The sequence below is a fragment of the Platalea leucorodia genome (genome assembly GCF_965183815.1).
Source record: "Platalea leucorodia genome assembly, chromosome: 24".
NCBI classification, from domain to species: Eukaryota; Metazoa; Chordata; class Aves; order Pelecaniformes; family Threskiornithidae; genus Platalea; species Platalea leucorodia.
The window spans coordinates 1,331,514-1,346,981 of NC_138846.1; the positions used below are offsets into that span (position 1 = coordinate 1,331,514).

Consider the following 15,468-nt stretch of genomic DNA (forward strand, 5'->3'; position numbering starts at 1 on the left):
CGGGTGATTCAGCCCTGGCACGGGCTGCCCCGGCAAGTCCCGGCACGGGGCGGTGGCTGCTGCGGCAGGGCCCATCCCGCCGGCCCCAAAGGCTGCCTTGGCCTTGGCCCCGCAGCGGGGCAGAGCCCGGGGCCGGATCCAGACCCCTCCCGTGGGGCTGCGACGCCTCCCTCGCTCGCTCTGCTCCCCTGCGGAAAGATGGAGGCATCCCCAGGCTGGGAAAGGGGCTTCGTCCCCTTCCCGCGCCCGCCCCGGAGAAGGGAAAAGCATCGGCAAAACCCCACCGGCGCCTGCGAGCCCCGATCCCAGTTGCCAAAATGGTTTCCCGAAGGGCGGCTGCGGGGCTGGGGGGGTGTCATCCTGCTGCGGGGAGCCTGCGGTGACCCGCCGCGGCACCGTCCCCTCCACCGAGGGGTTTTGGGGACGGGGGTGCGGAGGGGTGTCGGGTACGATCACGGTGACCCGGGCTCCTGCCCGGAGGGGACGCGGGGGACGGCTGGCACGGGTCTGCGTGGCATCGAGGCGTAAGGGGGCAGGCTGCAAGGCGGAGGCCGGCCACCGCCACGCTGCCGGCCACGGTGAAGCCAAACTGGAGCCAGAGACGGATCAGCCCCTCCGGGAGAGCAGCTCCGGGCCGAGGGCACCGCGTGCCTGCGCGGACGACGGGGTCACCCCAGGCAAGCGCCCAAGGGAGCCCGTGGACCCCCAGGGTCGGGCAGAACCCAGGGGCCACCAGCATCACCATCGGTCAGGCCGCGATGCCGAACGCCACCGGCTCCGGCGCAGCCCCCAGCCCCGGGGAGGGGGCTGGTGAGGGCCACCGTCCTCCCCCACCGCCACGGCTCAGCCCCGGAGCGTCTCCCGGGGGCTTTTATTACCCTGCAGTAGACGACGGTCATCTTACAAACCACATCACGCCACCGCGGCTCCGGCGGCGCGCGGGGAGCCGAGCCGCCGCCGCTCCGCCGGAGGGAGGACGGGCAGGTGCCCGCCAGCGTCCCCATCATCTCCCTGGCTCTGCCAGGACCTGCCTTCGGCTCCTTCCCCCTCGGGGAGCCACCGCGGGCACTGACACCCCGGATCGGGGCCAGCCAGGGCGGCCCCGTGCCCCGGCACCGTCCCTCCCGCCCTGGAAATCCGGGGCCAAATCCTTCCATCCACGCTCGCCTGGAAAAGTCACCAGCAAAGGGACCAGCCTGACCTCAAACCACCCGGTGCCACCCCTGCTCCTTCACCGCTGCCACCTCCCCAGGGAGCGGGGCTCAGCGGGGGCATGCAGCGAGTGTGCCAGGCCTCAGAGCCACACACCGGGGCGGCCCACGAGCCGCAGCGGGCTGGCACGAGCCCCCCGGGACGAGCCCCTGCTGCCGCCCCTCCGTCAGCTCCCAGCTCTCCGCCGTTTCAATTTTGCTGCTTTTGAGAGGGAAGAGGGGAGGGGGGGGATAAAAAAAAAAAACCACAGAGAGAAAGAGAAGAAGAATCGCCCAGAAAATGAATAAATATTTCAATTTGAGGCGCAATCACGGCGAGTGATTGAAACGGGGGGAAGAATAATGGGTTTCATTTAGATAAGATACAGAAAATTATTTAGTGAGAAATGAAGAGTGATGAAACCCATTCAACATCTTTGTGTGCAACGACATGAATGGCACCGGCCCCCCCCACGCGCGTGCACGCGCCAAACGGCACGGCCCCGGAACCCCAAATTTTGCCCCCCAACAGCAGCGCGACCCCCCCGCCCCCAGCGCCCCAGTTTAGAGCAAGGATCTTCTCCGAGGCGAGAGCAAAACTTTGACGGCGGGGACTGCGATGGGACGGGGCTGCTCGGGAGGGACCGGGGGGTCACCGCGGCCCTCGCCCAGGGATGTGACCCCCCCAGCCCCGCCACGCCGGAGCCCCGGGCCCAGCCACCCGCTTCTTCCCTCCGCCAAAGCGGCGATGCCGGAGCTGGGCCCCTCTCGCCGACGACATCCACATGGCACCGGGCGGGAGAGCGGGCGCTTTTGTTCCTGGGAGGGCAGCGGAGCCCCGCAGCGCTTCCCCAGCCCTGCGCGGGGGAGCCTGGGATCTGCCCCCCCGGCCCCCTAAGAAGCTTTGCACGCTCCTTTTAAACCCCGGGTCGACTCAATTTCCCCCCCCCCCCCCCCCCCTCCTCCTGGCATCTCAGCAACGCCGCCCCCTTAATTAAAAATTAGATTGGATTTTGCAGCAGGGAAGGAGCCGGCGGCCGCGCAGGGGCTGCCTCGGCGCGGGGCAATGCCCGGCTCCAGCCCTGCGGAGGGATGAGCCGGCTGAGACCTCGCGAGCTCGCTGCACGCGTGGCGCGCTTCCCCGCTCCCCTCGCACGGCGGGGCCGGGAGGCCGAGCTTCGGGGAGGCCCTGGGGGGCGGCGGGGCTGCCCCCCCCCCGCTCCTCTTGCTCTGCGTGACCTTGGCTCAGCGACCCCCGTGCCTCAGTTTCCCCGAGAGGGCACCGCGCAGCCTCCTGGGGGTCGGATGGGGCCGGGGCTGCCCCCGGCTTGCAGCAAGCCCTGGAAAGCAAGCGGGGGGCAAGGGGGAGCCCCACGCTGCCCCCGGCCCCTCTCCCAAGGGCTGCCCGGGTCAGGAGCCGGGGGTCCTGGCCGCCCCCCAGAGATCCCCCCTCCGCTCCCCACGGATGGACGGACAGACGGACGGACGGCAGCCCCCACTCGGCTCCCCGCCAGCATCGTCGGGCCGGGTCCCCCCGTCGCCCTCAGGCCCGGGTCCCCTGCAGCAGCTGGGGTGCCCACGGCCGGGTCCCCACTGCTGGGGCACCCTCATGACCCGGGGGTCCCCCCCTCCCGCCCCCCACAACTTCCCCCGTCCAACCACCGCTGCCCACCCGCACCCCGACCCCCCCGGCCTCGCCGCGACCTCCCCGGGAGCCCCGCGGGACCGGGATGGGGGGGACCAGCCCCCAGACCGGGGGGGACACACAAGACCTTGCCCCCAGACCGGGGCAACAGGCCCAGAAGCGGGGGGACAGACGCAACCCCAGGGTGGGGAGAACCGGACCCGGCTCCATCAGGACCCCCCCAAAAAGCGGGGGGTCCACCGGGAGCCGGGGCACCGGTACCCGGGCGGCAGCACCGAGCGGCAGCGGGGACGGGGAGGGGGGGGGGGGGGGGGGGGGGAGCCGGGACCCCGAGCCGCCGGTTCCCGGGGGTGAAGCCGCGGGGATGGGATCCCAGCGGGACGGGGCAGCACCGCCCGCCACCGCAGCCGCTGCCCGAACCGCGCCGGGGCTGGAGCGCTGCCCGCCGAGTTGGGACGCGCACTCCGGCCGCTGCCGCCGCCCGGCCCCCGACCGATCCCCGGTGCCCGGTACCCACCTTGCCCGTGGGTATCGGCGAGAGTCAGAAGGCAGAGGACGAGGATCCGCATGCTCCCGTCCCGGCCGCGCTCCGGGCAAGGGGCGCGGGGGGTGGCCGCTGCCCCGCTCCGCCGCCCCGCTCGGCCCCGCCGCCGGCCCCGTCAGAGCATGGCCCGGCCGGGCAGGGCCGGGAAGGGGCCGCCGCCGCCGCCGCTGCCTCCGCTCCGCGCCCGATCGCGCCCAGCCCCGGAGTGCGCGGCCGGCGGGGCGGGGCGGGGCGGGGCGGGGCGGGGCCGGCGGGGCGGGGCGGGGCGGGGCCGGCGGGGCGGGGCGGGGCGGGGCGGGGCCGGCGGGGCGGGGCGGGGCGGGGCGGGGCGGGGCGGGGCGGGGCCGGCGGGGCGGGGCGGGGCCGGCGGGGCGGGGCGGGGCGGGGCGGGGCCGGCGGGGCGGGGCGGGGCGGGGCGGGGCGGGGCGGGGCGGGGCCGGCGGGGCGGGGCGGGGGTGGGGGTCGGGAGGGGCTGGGGGGTGCGGGGGGGGCTCCGGGGGGGGTGCGAGCGGGCGGGGGGGGGGGCGCGTCACGGGGGGGTTTGTGCGTGCGTGCGCGTGGTGGGGTGCGCACATGTGTGTTGGGGTGCACACATGTGTGTTGGGGTGTGTACATGCATGTGGGGGTGCGCACATGTGTGTTGGGGTGTGTACATGTGTGTTGGGGTGCGTACGTGTGTGTTGGGGTGCATAGATGTGTCTTGGGGTGTGTACATGCATGTGGGGGTGCGTACATGTGTGTTGGGGTGTGTGCAAGCATGTTGGGGTGTGTACATGTGCGTTGGGGTGTGCACAGATGTGTTTTGGGGTGCGTACATGTGTGTTGGGGTGTGTGCAAGCGTGTCGGGGTGCGTACATGTGTGTTGGGGTGCATACATGTGTGTTGGGGTGTGCACAGATGTGTGTTGGGGTGCGCACAGATGTGTTTTGGGGTGCGTACATGCGTGTTGGGGTGCGTACATGAGTGTTGCGCTGTATACATGCATGTGGGGGTGCGCACATGTGTGTCGGGGTGCGTACATGTGTGTCGGGGTGCGTACATGCGTGTTGGGGTGTGGGCAAGCGTGTTGGGGTGTGTACATGCATGCTGGCATGTGTACATGGATGTGGGGGGTGTGTTTGCTTCGGTATGTGTGTTGGGGTGCATGCATGCGTGTTGGGGTGCATACATGCGTGTTGGGGTGTGCATTTGTGTGGGGGGGCATGTATGTGCATGTTGGGGTGCGTACACGTGTGTTGGGGTGCGTACGTGCATGTTGGGGTGCACACATGCGGGTTGGGGTGCACACGTGTGTTGGGGTGCGTACACGTGTGTTGGGGTGCCTGCTTGCGTGTGTGTGCGTTGGGTGCGTACCCGCCTGTTGGGGGTGTGTATCCACGCTGCTTTGCACGCTGGGCACCCACTCAGGACCCCACAGCGCCCACCGAGGACCCCACAGCACCCACCAAGGACCCCATAGCACCCAGTAAGGACCCCACAGCGCCCACCCAGGACCCCGCAACGCCCACCCAGGACCCCGTAGCACCCAGTAAGGACCCCGTAGCACCCAGTAAGGACCCCGCAGCACCCACCCAGGACCCCACAGCACCCACTGAGGACCCCACAGCGCCCACCAAGGACCCTGTAGCACCCACCCAGGTCCCCGCAGCACCCACCGAGGACCGCACAGCGCCCAGTAAGGACCCCTCAGCGCCCACCCAGGACCCCTCAGCACCCACCAGGACCCCGCAGCACCCACTGAGGACCCCACAGCGCCCACCAGGACCCCGCAGCACCCACTGAGGACCCCACAGCGCCCACCAAGGACCCTGTAGCACCCACCAGGTCCCCGCAGCACCCACCGTGGACCCCACAGCGCCCAGTAAGGACCCCTCAGCGCCCACCCAGGACCCCTCAGCACCCACTGAGGACCCCACAGCACCCACCAGGACCCCGCAGCACCCACTGAGGACCCCACAGCGCCCACCAAGGACCCTGTAGCACCCACCCAGGTCCCCGCAGCACCCACCGAGGACCCCACAGCGCGCAGTAAGGACCCCTCAGTGCCCAGTAAGGACCCCTCAGCGCCCACCCAGGACCCCACAGCACCCACCCAGGACCCCTCAGCGCCCACCCAGGACCCCGCAGCACCCACCCAGGACCCCACAGCGCCCAGTAAGGACCCCTCAGCGCCCACCCAGGACCCCGCAACGCCCGCCCAGGACCCCGCAGCACCCACCCAGGGCAGAGCCCCGGGGGGCCGCCGCCGAGCCCCTGGCCTCTCCCCGGCCGCCGCAGCCCCCTCCCGCGCCCCCCGCGCCCCCGGCCGCTCCCGCGCTGGCCCATGGCCGCTCTCGGCCCCGCTGCGGGCCCTGGCTGCCGGCGCCGCCGAACCCCGCTCGCGCGGAGCTTTCCAGGCCCTTGGGGGGCCAGAAGCTTCAGCTTTCATGGCGTGGGGTGGTTTTATTTTATTTTATTGGTTTTGGTTGTTGTTGTTGGGTTTCTTTTTTCTTTTTTTTCCTTTTTTTTTCTTAAATAGAATTTCGAGCCCTGAGGGTTTTAGAGAAAACATCGCAAATGGGAACCAGCGCCGCGCTGCCTGCCTGAGTCAGCAGGCATCTCCCGCGCTTCGGCTTTGCCAAAGGGGTGGGAGAGCGGCGCTGGCCGGCCCCGGTGACTGGGCCAGGGGCTAAGGCCGCCGAACCGCCCCACGCCGGAGCGGAAAGGCCAAGTTTTTGGCTCCGGCGGGGATTTCTAGCAGGGATTTTTGGGTTTCCCCCCCGGCCAGGCTGGGGTCCCGCACCCCGTCCCGGTGGCCGTGGGTCGGCGCGTCCCCGGCGTCCCTTGCGCGACGCAGGAGGTGGCTCTCGGTGGGCGCGGGGCAGCGGGCTCCCCCTCGGCTCCCTCCTCTTCCTCGGGGCCGCCCTTCAGCTGCAGCTTTTCTCCAGGACCCCGCTGCTCCCGGGCGCTTTCACCCAGCGACACCCAGGGCCCCCCCAGACGGAGCCGGGGACCCCCGAGCCCCTCCCGGCACAGCCCTTGGGCGCACCGGGAGCCTTCGTGGCGGCCGCGCCGGGCTCCGAAGCCAGCGAGATGGATGATTGCAATAAAATAGATGAAAATAAAGGATGTTTTATTAAAAGCAATAACGGCGGCTGTCCTCGGGAAGGCGGCTTGCGGGCGATGCAGGTTGTGTCCGGATCGGCACGGGGGGCACGGGAGGTGTCGGTGGGGGGGAGCGTGGCCGTGCCGTCCCTGGGCATCGCCGTGCCCGTGGGCTCCTCTTATCCCAAATCTGGCCAAACTCTTCCCTGGGTGCTGGGGGGTCTCCTGGGGCTCGAGGGGCCCCGTGGAGCTGCCAACCCCCCCCCGCCACCCGGAGGAATTTGAGTAGGAGAGGAGATGGCTGCGGAGGGAGAGAAATCTGAAGGAGTTGGTGGAGCACGGAGGAAGGGGAGAGAGGTCAGGGAGGAGCGGCGGCGGCCGGGAATTTGCTGACGGTGACGGGAGGAGAGGAGAAAGCTGCCGCGTTCGCTGCTCGGGAGCGGGGGCGGCCGGGGCCGGGGCCGGCGCTCCCCCGGGAGCGGGGCGGGCTGGGGGTGACGGGGAGCAGCAGAGGCAGCGTGGGACCCCCAGACCCCCAAAACTTCGGCAAAGCCCCCATGGGGCAGCACGGCCCGGCCAGCTTGGCCTTAGGCCCATCAACCCCGGCGTCGGGGCGGGTTGAGCAAGCCTTGCGGCGAACGCCAGCCATCGCGGCCCTGGGGACATCCTTCGCGGCACCCGGGCCGGGAGGGGGGGCAGCCGGACCGGGGTGGGGTACACGGCACCCCCAGCACCGCGCGGAGCCGGGACCGGCAGCGGCAATTTGTTTTCTCCCACTCGCCGAGCGCCGGAGGCGGAACAGGATCCCCCGTGGAGCGCGGCGGGCCGTGAAAGCCCATCTGCGCCAATAATAATAACAATCATAATGATATTTATACAGAGCCTAATGGCTCCGAGCAGCTTCCAGAACCCATTTGGAGGCAACCGCTCGCCTTTCCTCATTACGAGCGACGCGCTGGAGCGGAATGGCTAACGAAGCCGCTCGTTAGCCGGCCCCGGTCCGCGCCGGGTCAGGACCGGGGGTCCCCGGGGAATCGCAATGCCCGCTGCGGACGAGGCGAGGGAAGGGATTTCGCTTCCCGCTCGCCGGGGCGCAACGATGGGGAGCAGAAAAATAATTTGAGATATTTTTTGGCTTATGATAAGCACCTTGGCGGGGAAAGGCAGGTGAATTCCCTGCTTAAATAAGCAGCCAGGCCGGAGAAGTCTCTACCCCAGCCCTTCAGACCCGCGTTAGGTCTCTTTATTATTATTATTATTATTTTTTTTAAGAAAGCAATTACGAGGAAGCCTCTTCGCTTGCGTTCGTGCCCTCCTGCCGGCGTGACCTCTATTCCGCGGTAATTAACTGCCGTCCAGGAGGGGCCGCGGCGGGCGCCGCTTGCCCGGCTCCCGCCTGCTCGGCGGATGGAGATTTGCAAAAAGCTGCAGGAACCTTGGTTTCCTAAGGCAAGGCAGCGTCTCTCGCCTCTCTGGCCTCCTTCCCCCTGCCAACGACTCCTCAACTCCTGGGCTGATTTAAAACGAATTTCACAAGCGGGTCGAAGTCACAAGGAGAAAGGAGACGGGGTGAGAAGGGAGCAAGGGAGATGGGCGCTGTTGGGACCGCGCTCGGCGGGCTCAGCTCTATATTAGACACCGGAGCACCCCCACCGGGCGCCGTGGGAAGCCAAACCCTCCGCAACTCGCTGATGCCGTTTTTCTTTAATTCCTTTCGTTTTTGGAGCACGGATGAGTTCCAGGGAGAGATGGTCGAGGTGGGACTCCAGCCCGGGAGCAGCTCCCCGGGGACCAGACGCTCCGGCTTCCCCAGCTGGTTTCGGGGTGGGTGCTGGGTGCCAGCGGGTGCTGGGTGCCAGCCGGGTGCTGGGTGCCAACTCGCAGCTGGTCCTCACGGAGGCATTGGCTAAACGGACACCAAACAGATGGGGACGTGCCGGAGAGCCCCGGCGGGGCTGGCGTGCCGCGGCATCCATCACCGCCTCGATCGCCGCCGTTCTCGGCTGAGCTTAGGGGCAGGGCCCTGGATCCAGCCATGGGTGACAGTGACCCAGCCCTGTCCTGGCCATCGGGACCCCGTCCCCAGCACCCCAAACCACTCGGCCAGCCTCCCCCCAACAGCGCCTTGGCCTAATCCTGCGCTGGGGGAAAATCCACTCTCCTTCCCCCCGGCCCCAGACGGCGGCCGAGGACTGAACCTGTTTTGCCGGCACTAATCCTGTCCCTGTAACCTGCTGCCCGCGCTGCCTGCGCTGCCTGTCCTTCCCCACTGGTCCCCATCACCGCGATCAGGGTTTCCCCCACACTGAGATGCGTCTCCCGTGGCCGCCGCGGACCGGTCCCTTTGCCCCTCGGTGCCTCAGTTGCCCCAGCTCCCAGCTCCCGCTGCTCCCTGGTGCCAGGCTCGGGCAAGGAGAGCAGATCGGGGTGTCACGGGGCGAAAAGGGGACACAACCTCACCCAGCAGCTCTGCTCGCACCCCTCGGCGCAGGGCCCCGGGGCCGGCGAGGTGCCGTCTAGCCGGGGATTTGGCCGAAACGCCGCCTCCAGCATCACCCCGGGGCTGGTCCAGCCCCAGCTCGGAGCATCGCCTCCCTCCACCCCACCCGGCAGCCGTCGCAGGGGTGCCGCCGCTTTTTAATATTTATTTTTTCCCCCTCACGCTAATTTCTGGCGTGTGCTTACATCTTCTAACGAGGGTTTTATTTGTCGTGTTTGTTTGTTTGCCTCCCGGGCTCGGCTCTCGGACAGAGGTGCTAATAAAGCAGACATCTGTCACCAGGGATTAGATCGTGTTCTTGTTAACACGCTGTTTCCTTTAAATAAATAATTGTCCCCCAAACCGGCATTCAATTATTAAAGCAAACACTGGCGCAGGCCTGGCGTGCGGGTGACGGGCGAGCGGGGCTCCCACGGGGAGCCGGCGGAGCGGCCGGGGTGGCCTTTGCGCTGAAGTGGATGCAGGAGCGTCCCCAGGGAGACCCATCCCCATCCCCATCCCCGTTCCCCGTCCCCATCCCTGTCCCTGTCCCCATCCCATCCCCATCCCCATCCCCGTCCCCGTCCCCGTCCCCATCCCCATCCCCTCCCCATCCCCATCCCCGTCCCCGTCCCCAACCTCGTCCCCATCCCCATCCCATCCCCATCCCAGTCCCCATCCCCGTCCCCGTCCCCAACCTCGTCCCCATCCCCATCCCATCCCCATCCCAGTCCCCATCCCCGTCCCCGTCCCCAACCTCGTCCCCATCCCCATCCCATCCCCATCCCCGTCCCCATCCCCAACACCATCCCCGTCCCCATCCCATCCCCGTCCCCATCCCCTCCCCATTCCCATCCCATCCCATCCCATCCCATCCCATCCCCATCCCCATCCCAGTCCCCATCCCCGTCCCCGTCCCCATCCCCATCCCCATCCCATCCCATTCCCATCCCATCCCCGTCCCCATCCCCATCCCCGTCCCCATCCCCGTCCCCGTCCCCATCCCCGCCCCCGTCCCCATCCCCATCCCCTCCATGGGGGCAAATCCAGTCCTCCCACCACGGATAACCGTGCAGCATCCCGGTCTCTCCCACATGAATTTTCCTCTCTCCTGCCTCCCCTCCCCAAAATTCACCATCCTCCAAGACTGATTTCACTGCCTCCGTCGCAGGCCGTGCCTCCTCACGGGGAAGGCACTTCTCCATCCCATCACCCCACGAGGTCGAGCCGTGCTTAACGTATTATTTTAATCAGCTGCCGCTCCCGGAATAAGAGGCAGAGCAAAGAGATTCATTGAAAGTGGCTGCAATTCCCGCGCGCCAGTGGCGGGGAGCGGGATGGTTAAACCGGAGGAGTCCCCTCCCGGGGCTCGTGACTTCACGCTTTGCCTCTTCGTCAGGGTCGCGGCCATCACACTCCTCGGGCGACACTTTAATTACACCCAGGACCTGGTAGAAATATGGTTCTCGGAGCGCTCGAACCATCGAGAGCAACCCCAGGCTGCTGGCAGGGAGGATTTAGGCTTGTTGGGGGAGATGGAAACGCGTGCTTGCCGGGCGATGATTATAACGGCAATAAAACATACGGGCAGCGCGGCGTGCCGTAGCCTGCAGGCAATAAAGCACAGGTAACGAGCCCGGGGCTGCCGCGGGGTTGCTTGGGGTATCCAGGGTGCTGGGGATTTGGGGGAGCCCCTCTGGCTCCCTCCGGCAATGGGGAAGAGCGGAGCAGGATGCTGCTTCCCCAGGCATTGCTGTGGGGAGCTGCGGGACCCCGGGATCGCTGCGGGACCCCGGGATCACTGCCTGGCCCTGGGATTGCTGTGGGACCCCAGGATCGCCGCCTGACCCCAGGACCGCTGCGGGACCCCGGGATCACTGCCTGGCCCTGGGATTGCTGTGGGACCCCAGGATCGCCGCCTGACCCCAGGACCGCTGCAGGACCCCAGGATCGCTGTGGGACCCCAGGATCACTGCCCAACCCTGGGATCGCTGCGGGACCCTGGGATCACTGTGGAACCCCAGGATCACTGCTAAACCCTGGGATCGCTGCGGGACCCTGGGATCGCTGCCTGACCCCAAGACTGATGCAGGACCCCAGGATCGCTGTGGGACCCCAGGATCACTGCCCAACCCTGGGATCGCTGCGGGACCCTGGGATCACTGTGGAACCCCAGGATCACTGCCAAACCCCAGGGTCACTGTGGGACCTCGGGATCGCTGCCTGACCCTGGGACCAGTGCAGGACCCCGGGATCACTGCGGGACCCTGGGATCTGCCCAACCCCAGGATCGCTGTGGGACCCCAGGACCGCTGCCAGACCCTGGGATCCCTGCCTGACCTCCAGATCCCTGCTGGACCCCAGGATCGCTGTGGGACCCTGGGATCGCTGTGGGACCCCGGGACGCTGCCAGACCCTGGGATCCCTGCCTGACCACCAGATCCCTGCTGGACCCCAGGATCGCTGCCTGGCCGGTGCCTGTGGCTGGAAGGAGGGTGCTGAGCACCCCGGGATGGGGACAGTCCCTCTGGGACCAGCGCGCAGGGCAGACCAGGATCCGTCCCGCCGGGTACCCAGCGGCTGTCGGACGGGGCAGCACCAGGGATGCACTCGGGATGAAACGTCACGGCGAAGCGAAACCCTCGGGTGTCCTGGCAGGGCTCTCCCTCCAATCGTCCTTATTTGCCCAGGCCTAATTCATAAATCAGCAGGCGCGAGTAATTTCCCCAGGAGAGCGTTTAGACGGGAGATTGAATGAGTAATTTACTGGGAACATTAAGACGGCACCAGATAACTTATTTATGAGAACTTTTTGACAGATCTGCCACTCAATAATTTATGCCGTGCAGCATTTAGTCAGGGTCACCAGTAAATAATTCACTTATTATAAACTATGGAAGGTTTTATGAGACGCTGAATTATTATCTCGCACCGGATTCGGGGCCGTAAATATGAAACCGATGGTGTCCCGGTAACGGAGGTGTCCCTGGATCGGGTGTGCCAAGAGCTGACGCCGCGGCACGCTCGGTGCAGGGGCTGTGCCGGAATGCGGTTCGGTCCTGCTGGGTGCTGGGCCTCCCGCGGGCTGCGGTGGCCTCGGGGAGGAAGAGGCTTTGTCACATTTTGGGGCAGCTGCTTGTGCAACAGATGTGGAAACGGGGTTTCACTTCGCATCCTTTGGGGGCTTTTATTAGAACAATCTTGGCTTTCCCCACCTGGGGAAACTGAGGCAGGGGAGCCACCACTCCCGGAGCCCCGAATGCGGGCTCATCGCTGCCATGGGGATGGTCCCTGCGGAGCAGCGATGCCGGGGGGCTCAGACCCCGCTCTCGGCCCTGCTGAGACCTCGTCTCAGCTTGGTGGCTTTGTCCCTGGTCACAACGTGGACGGCAGCCACCAGCATCAGCAGTGGCCCGAAGATGGCGGCCACGAGGTACCCCTTCACCGCGCAGTAGCGGTCCTGTGCCCCGCACGCCCCCGGCCCCCCGCCTGCGCCCCGAGTCGTGGCGTCTCCAGCGTGGGACTCGGTTGCTCGCTGGGGTCCCGCGGTGCTCCCGCTCCATCCTCCCGCGTCATCGGTCCCGGTCACCGCCTCGGGTGAGCGACCTGTGGGCACGGGGTACGGCGTGAGCCGTGGGGCCAGCGGCTGCGCTGGGGACGGGGGACCGGCCCCCGCCTTGGGGGTCTGGGTGCCAGCGGGGCTGGGTGCAGCGGGTGCAGCGGGTGCAGTGGGTGCAGCGGGTGAGCGCAGGCACCGAAAGAGGAAGAGGAATTTCTCCACCGACCACATGGCCCATCCTGGGCTCCTCCGCGTGATCAAGGAGGGGATGCCGTGGGACGGGGGGGCTTGGGGCTGGGGAGCTCACGCAGTGGCAGCCCACCCCCGGGGGGACATGCCCGGGGTGGACCGAACCCAAGCCTGGTCCCCGCGACGCTCCTCCCTCCATCCTCGGACTCACCATAAACCACCAATACGTAGGTAACAGTCTTTGGGTTGGTGGGGTCAGACAAGGTGTCCACAACCACCTTGTACCACCCCACGTCCTCCAGCTTCAGCGGCCTGATCTCCAGTGACAGGTTGGTGGGGTGGATGAGCAGCCGGCCCTGGAACTCCGGCAGGTAGTCGACGGTGAACATCTTCTCCCTGGGCTTGGCCTCGGCGATGTGGGTCTCCCGGCGACTCCAGGTGACCCGCGCAATGTCCGCAGTTTTGGGGTACAGGGCCGGGAAGGACAGGGACTGTCCCTTCACCCCCTTCAGCAGCTTGAAGCCACAGCAGAGATGCAGACCTGCAAGCACCGGGTGCCACGAGGCGGTTGTGGGGGGAGGACCACAGGGGTGGCGATTATAAGGCTGGTCTCCATCCCACCCCAAAAAAAAGCACCCCAAAGCATCCCTAGGGACGGATGCTGGTGCAGCCAGGATGCTCCAGCCCATGGGCCCTGGCATCCCAGCCCTGCCTGCGGCAAAATGCCCGCCCCAGCCCCCGGAGCATCCTTACCCCCGTCTGCCGCTAGCAGCACACAGCAGACAAGCATGGCCCGGGCTCCGACCATGTCCCTTCCTTGCGTGGGGCTGGCTGCGGGGGCTGAGCGGATGCTACGCTCCCAACCCATGGGGCTGAGCCCCACAGGGGCAGGAAAACCCCCGGGGCTGGCAACGGCGCTGTCAGAGAGGGATTGCACAAGGCTCGCCGCCGCCGGGAAGGACACGGGTGCTCGTGGGGTGAGGGAAGCGATGACTTTGCGGGTGGGACGGGCATCGTGGAGGAAGCGGTGGCGGCTGGTGTTTGCCGGGACGTGCCAGGGCCTGACTCTGCCCCGGGACGGGCAGTTCCCACTTCACCGGTATCTTGTCTGGGTGGTGAATAACCCGGCGGAGGCGATGGGACCGGCGGCAGAGGGGAGGCAGGGGTTTAAGATCCTGCTTGCAGGGTGTGAGTGGCCAGGGGGGCACGGGCAGAGATGGGGCTGGGGTCCTTTCCCTGCTCATCCTGGCCCTTTTCCCATCGGAGCCAGCTGAGAACGGGGACCAGTTCAGGGGAATTTTAGCTGGGGCTGGGGGAGGCTCAGGCGCTGAGATGCTCTCGGTGGAAACCTGCTGTCCCCTGGAGGCAACCCCTGCACCACCCGTCCTCCATCCCTGTCCCGCTCAAAAGCGAAGGTTTCCACCCCGTTATCGCTTCCCTGAGTGATCTGGGATCAGCGCGCGGAGCCAGGGCTCAGCTCCCGTGGGATGGATGCTGGGGGGGATTCAGGGACCCCAGCCAAGGCCAGGCCTGCACCCCAGGGACAAACCCAGCCCAGCTGCCACCGAGTGCGGTCGCATGCTGCCACCTCTTGGGCAGAGCCGCGCTCCGGCCTGGGAGAGAACATTTTGGGTAAAAAAAAAAAAAATATATATATATATATATATGACTTTTCCTCCCTCTGTGGTTTAGAAGTGGAGCGCAGGTCGGATGCTGCGAGGATGGGCTGCAGGCCCATTAAAACAGAAAAGTATTTAAAAAGCTGCCTGTCTGAGAAAGGGGGGGGACTGTGGGGGTCCCCACGGGGACCCCGATGGTGACATCCGTGTGAAAGCCTCGTGCGGGATGGCCGCCCGCTTCCCGCTCCCATCCTGCGCCATCACCTGCGCCCCGCGCAGCTGGCTCGGCCGCACCGGCCACGTTCCCGAACACCGGAGGCATGCCGGAGCCAGGGAAGCAGCCATGCATCCCCGAGCCGTCGCACGAGCAGCTCTGCCTGCGCAGAAACCCCCCCGGCCCTCTGCCGCCCTCCTCGCCTGCGCATCTCACGGGCCAAATTTAGCTGGAAGGGGAATGAGAAACCGCGGATGATGCGCTGAATAAAAACACCCTCTGCAATGCGGTGCTTCAAGTATGCAGCATCTTCCCTTCCTCCTCAACGTGGTCCGTGAAACGTGGTAAACGTTTCCCTTTCATTCCCTTCCCTTTTATTCCCCTCTCTCGCGCTCCCTGGGCAAAGCTCCTCCAGCCCAGGGAAGGTCCCCTTGATGTAAATTGTTCCCTACATGTTGAACAGAGCCGCAGACAAAAGCTCTAATTAATCGGCTCAGCCCCTGCTCTGGAGCGGAGGTTTTCAACCTTGCAAAACGCTGCTTTTCCCTTTGTAGCCTTAATTAGTTTTTTTGCTCCTCTGCCTGCGAGGGGGAGGAAGGGGCCGTGGGAGCCGGCGTGTCCCACGTCACCGCTGGGGCACCGTGCGGGGAGGGAAAGCCGCCGGAGCCCCTTCGGTCGGCTGCGTCCAGGCTTGCGGGGTCAGGCCGTGCCTCAGTTTCCCCCTCCGCTGAGGTTGAAGCCGTTGCAGCCTGGTCGCTGCCGGGTGATGGAACAGGGACCCGCCGGCTCGTGCACCCTTGGGTGCGCACGCCTGGGCACACCGGCAGGTTTCAGGCTTGCAGGAAACCCCCTCCGGCTGCTGGAGAGGCTGAGCTGATCCCGTCCCCCTCTGCTCCCGGTGCCATGGCCTTTTTCCAAGACTTTTGCTGGGAATCTGCCCCTTTC

General features: G+C 66.8%; 2 protein-coding genes across 2 annotated transcripts in view; both read right to left on the reverse strand.

Annotated features, from left to right (window-relative positions):
• The window catches only part of KIRREL1 (kirre like nephrin family adhesion molecule 1), a gene marked incomplete at its 5' end in the record, with an annotated part of 28,308 nt that extends 24,879 nt beyond the window's left edge, over nucleotides 1–3,429 (reverse strand). The window contains one exon of the mRNA XM_082333354.1: nucleotides 3,353–3,429. Within this exon, the coding sequence (XP_082189480.1) occupies nucleotides 3,353–3,404 (52 nt within the window). The remainder of the gene's footprint in view (nucleotides 1–3,352) is intronic.
• Nucleotides 3,430–12,093: 8,664 nt separating this feature from the next.
• LOC309600495 (uncharacterized protein) lies at nucleotides 12,094–13,525 on the reverse strand. The gene is made up of 3 exons (XM_082332887.1): nucleotides 13,444–13,525; nucleotides 12,902–13,231; nucleotides 12,094–12,548 (listed from the first exon to the last, which is right to left on the reverse strand). The coding sequence occupies exons 1-3, from the start codon at nucleotides 13,496–13,498 to the stop codon at nucleotides 12,259–12,261; spliced, it is 675 nt and encodes a 224-aa protein (XP_082189013.1). The 5' UTR covers nucleotides 13,499–13,525; the 3' UTR covers nucleotides 12,094–12,258.
• Nucleotides 13,526–15,468: the final 1,943 nt, after the last annotated feature.

Bases quoted from the DNA above. Each gene is read 5' to 3' on its own strand.
- LOC309600495 (XM_082332887.1), bottom strand. From the start codon at position 13,498: ATGGTCGGAGCCCGGGCCATGCTTGTCTGCTGTGTGCTGCTAGCGGCA. The intron at 13,232-13,443 runs GTAAGGATGCTC...CGGTGCTTGCAG, and splicing joins GCTGCTAGCGGCAGACGGGG to GTCTGCATCTCTGCTGTGGC. The intron at 12,549-12,901 runs GTGAGTCCGAGG...CCGTGCCCACAG, and splicing joins CTACGTATTGGTGGTTTATG to GTCGCTCACCCGAGGCGGTG.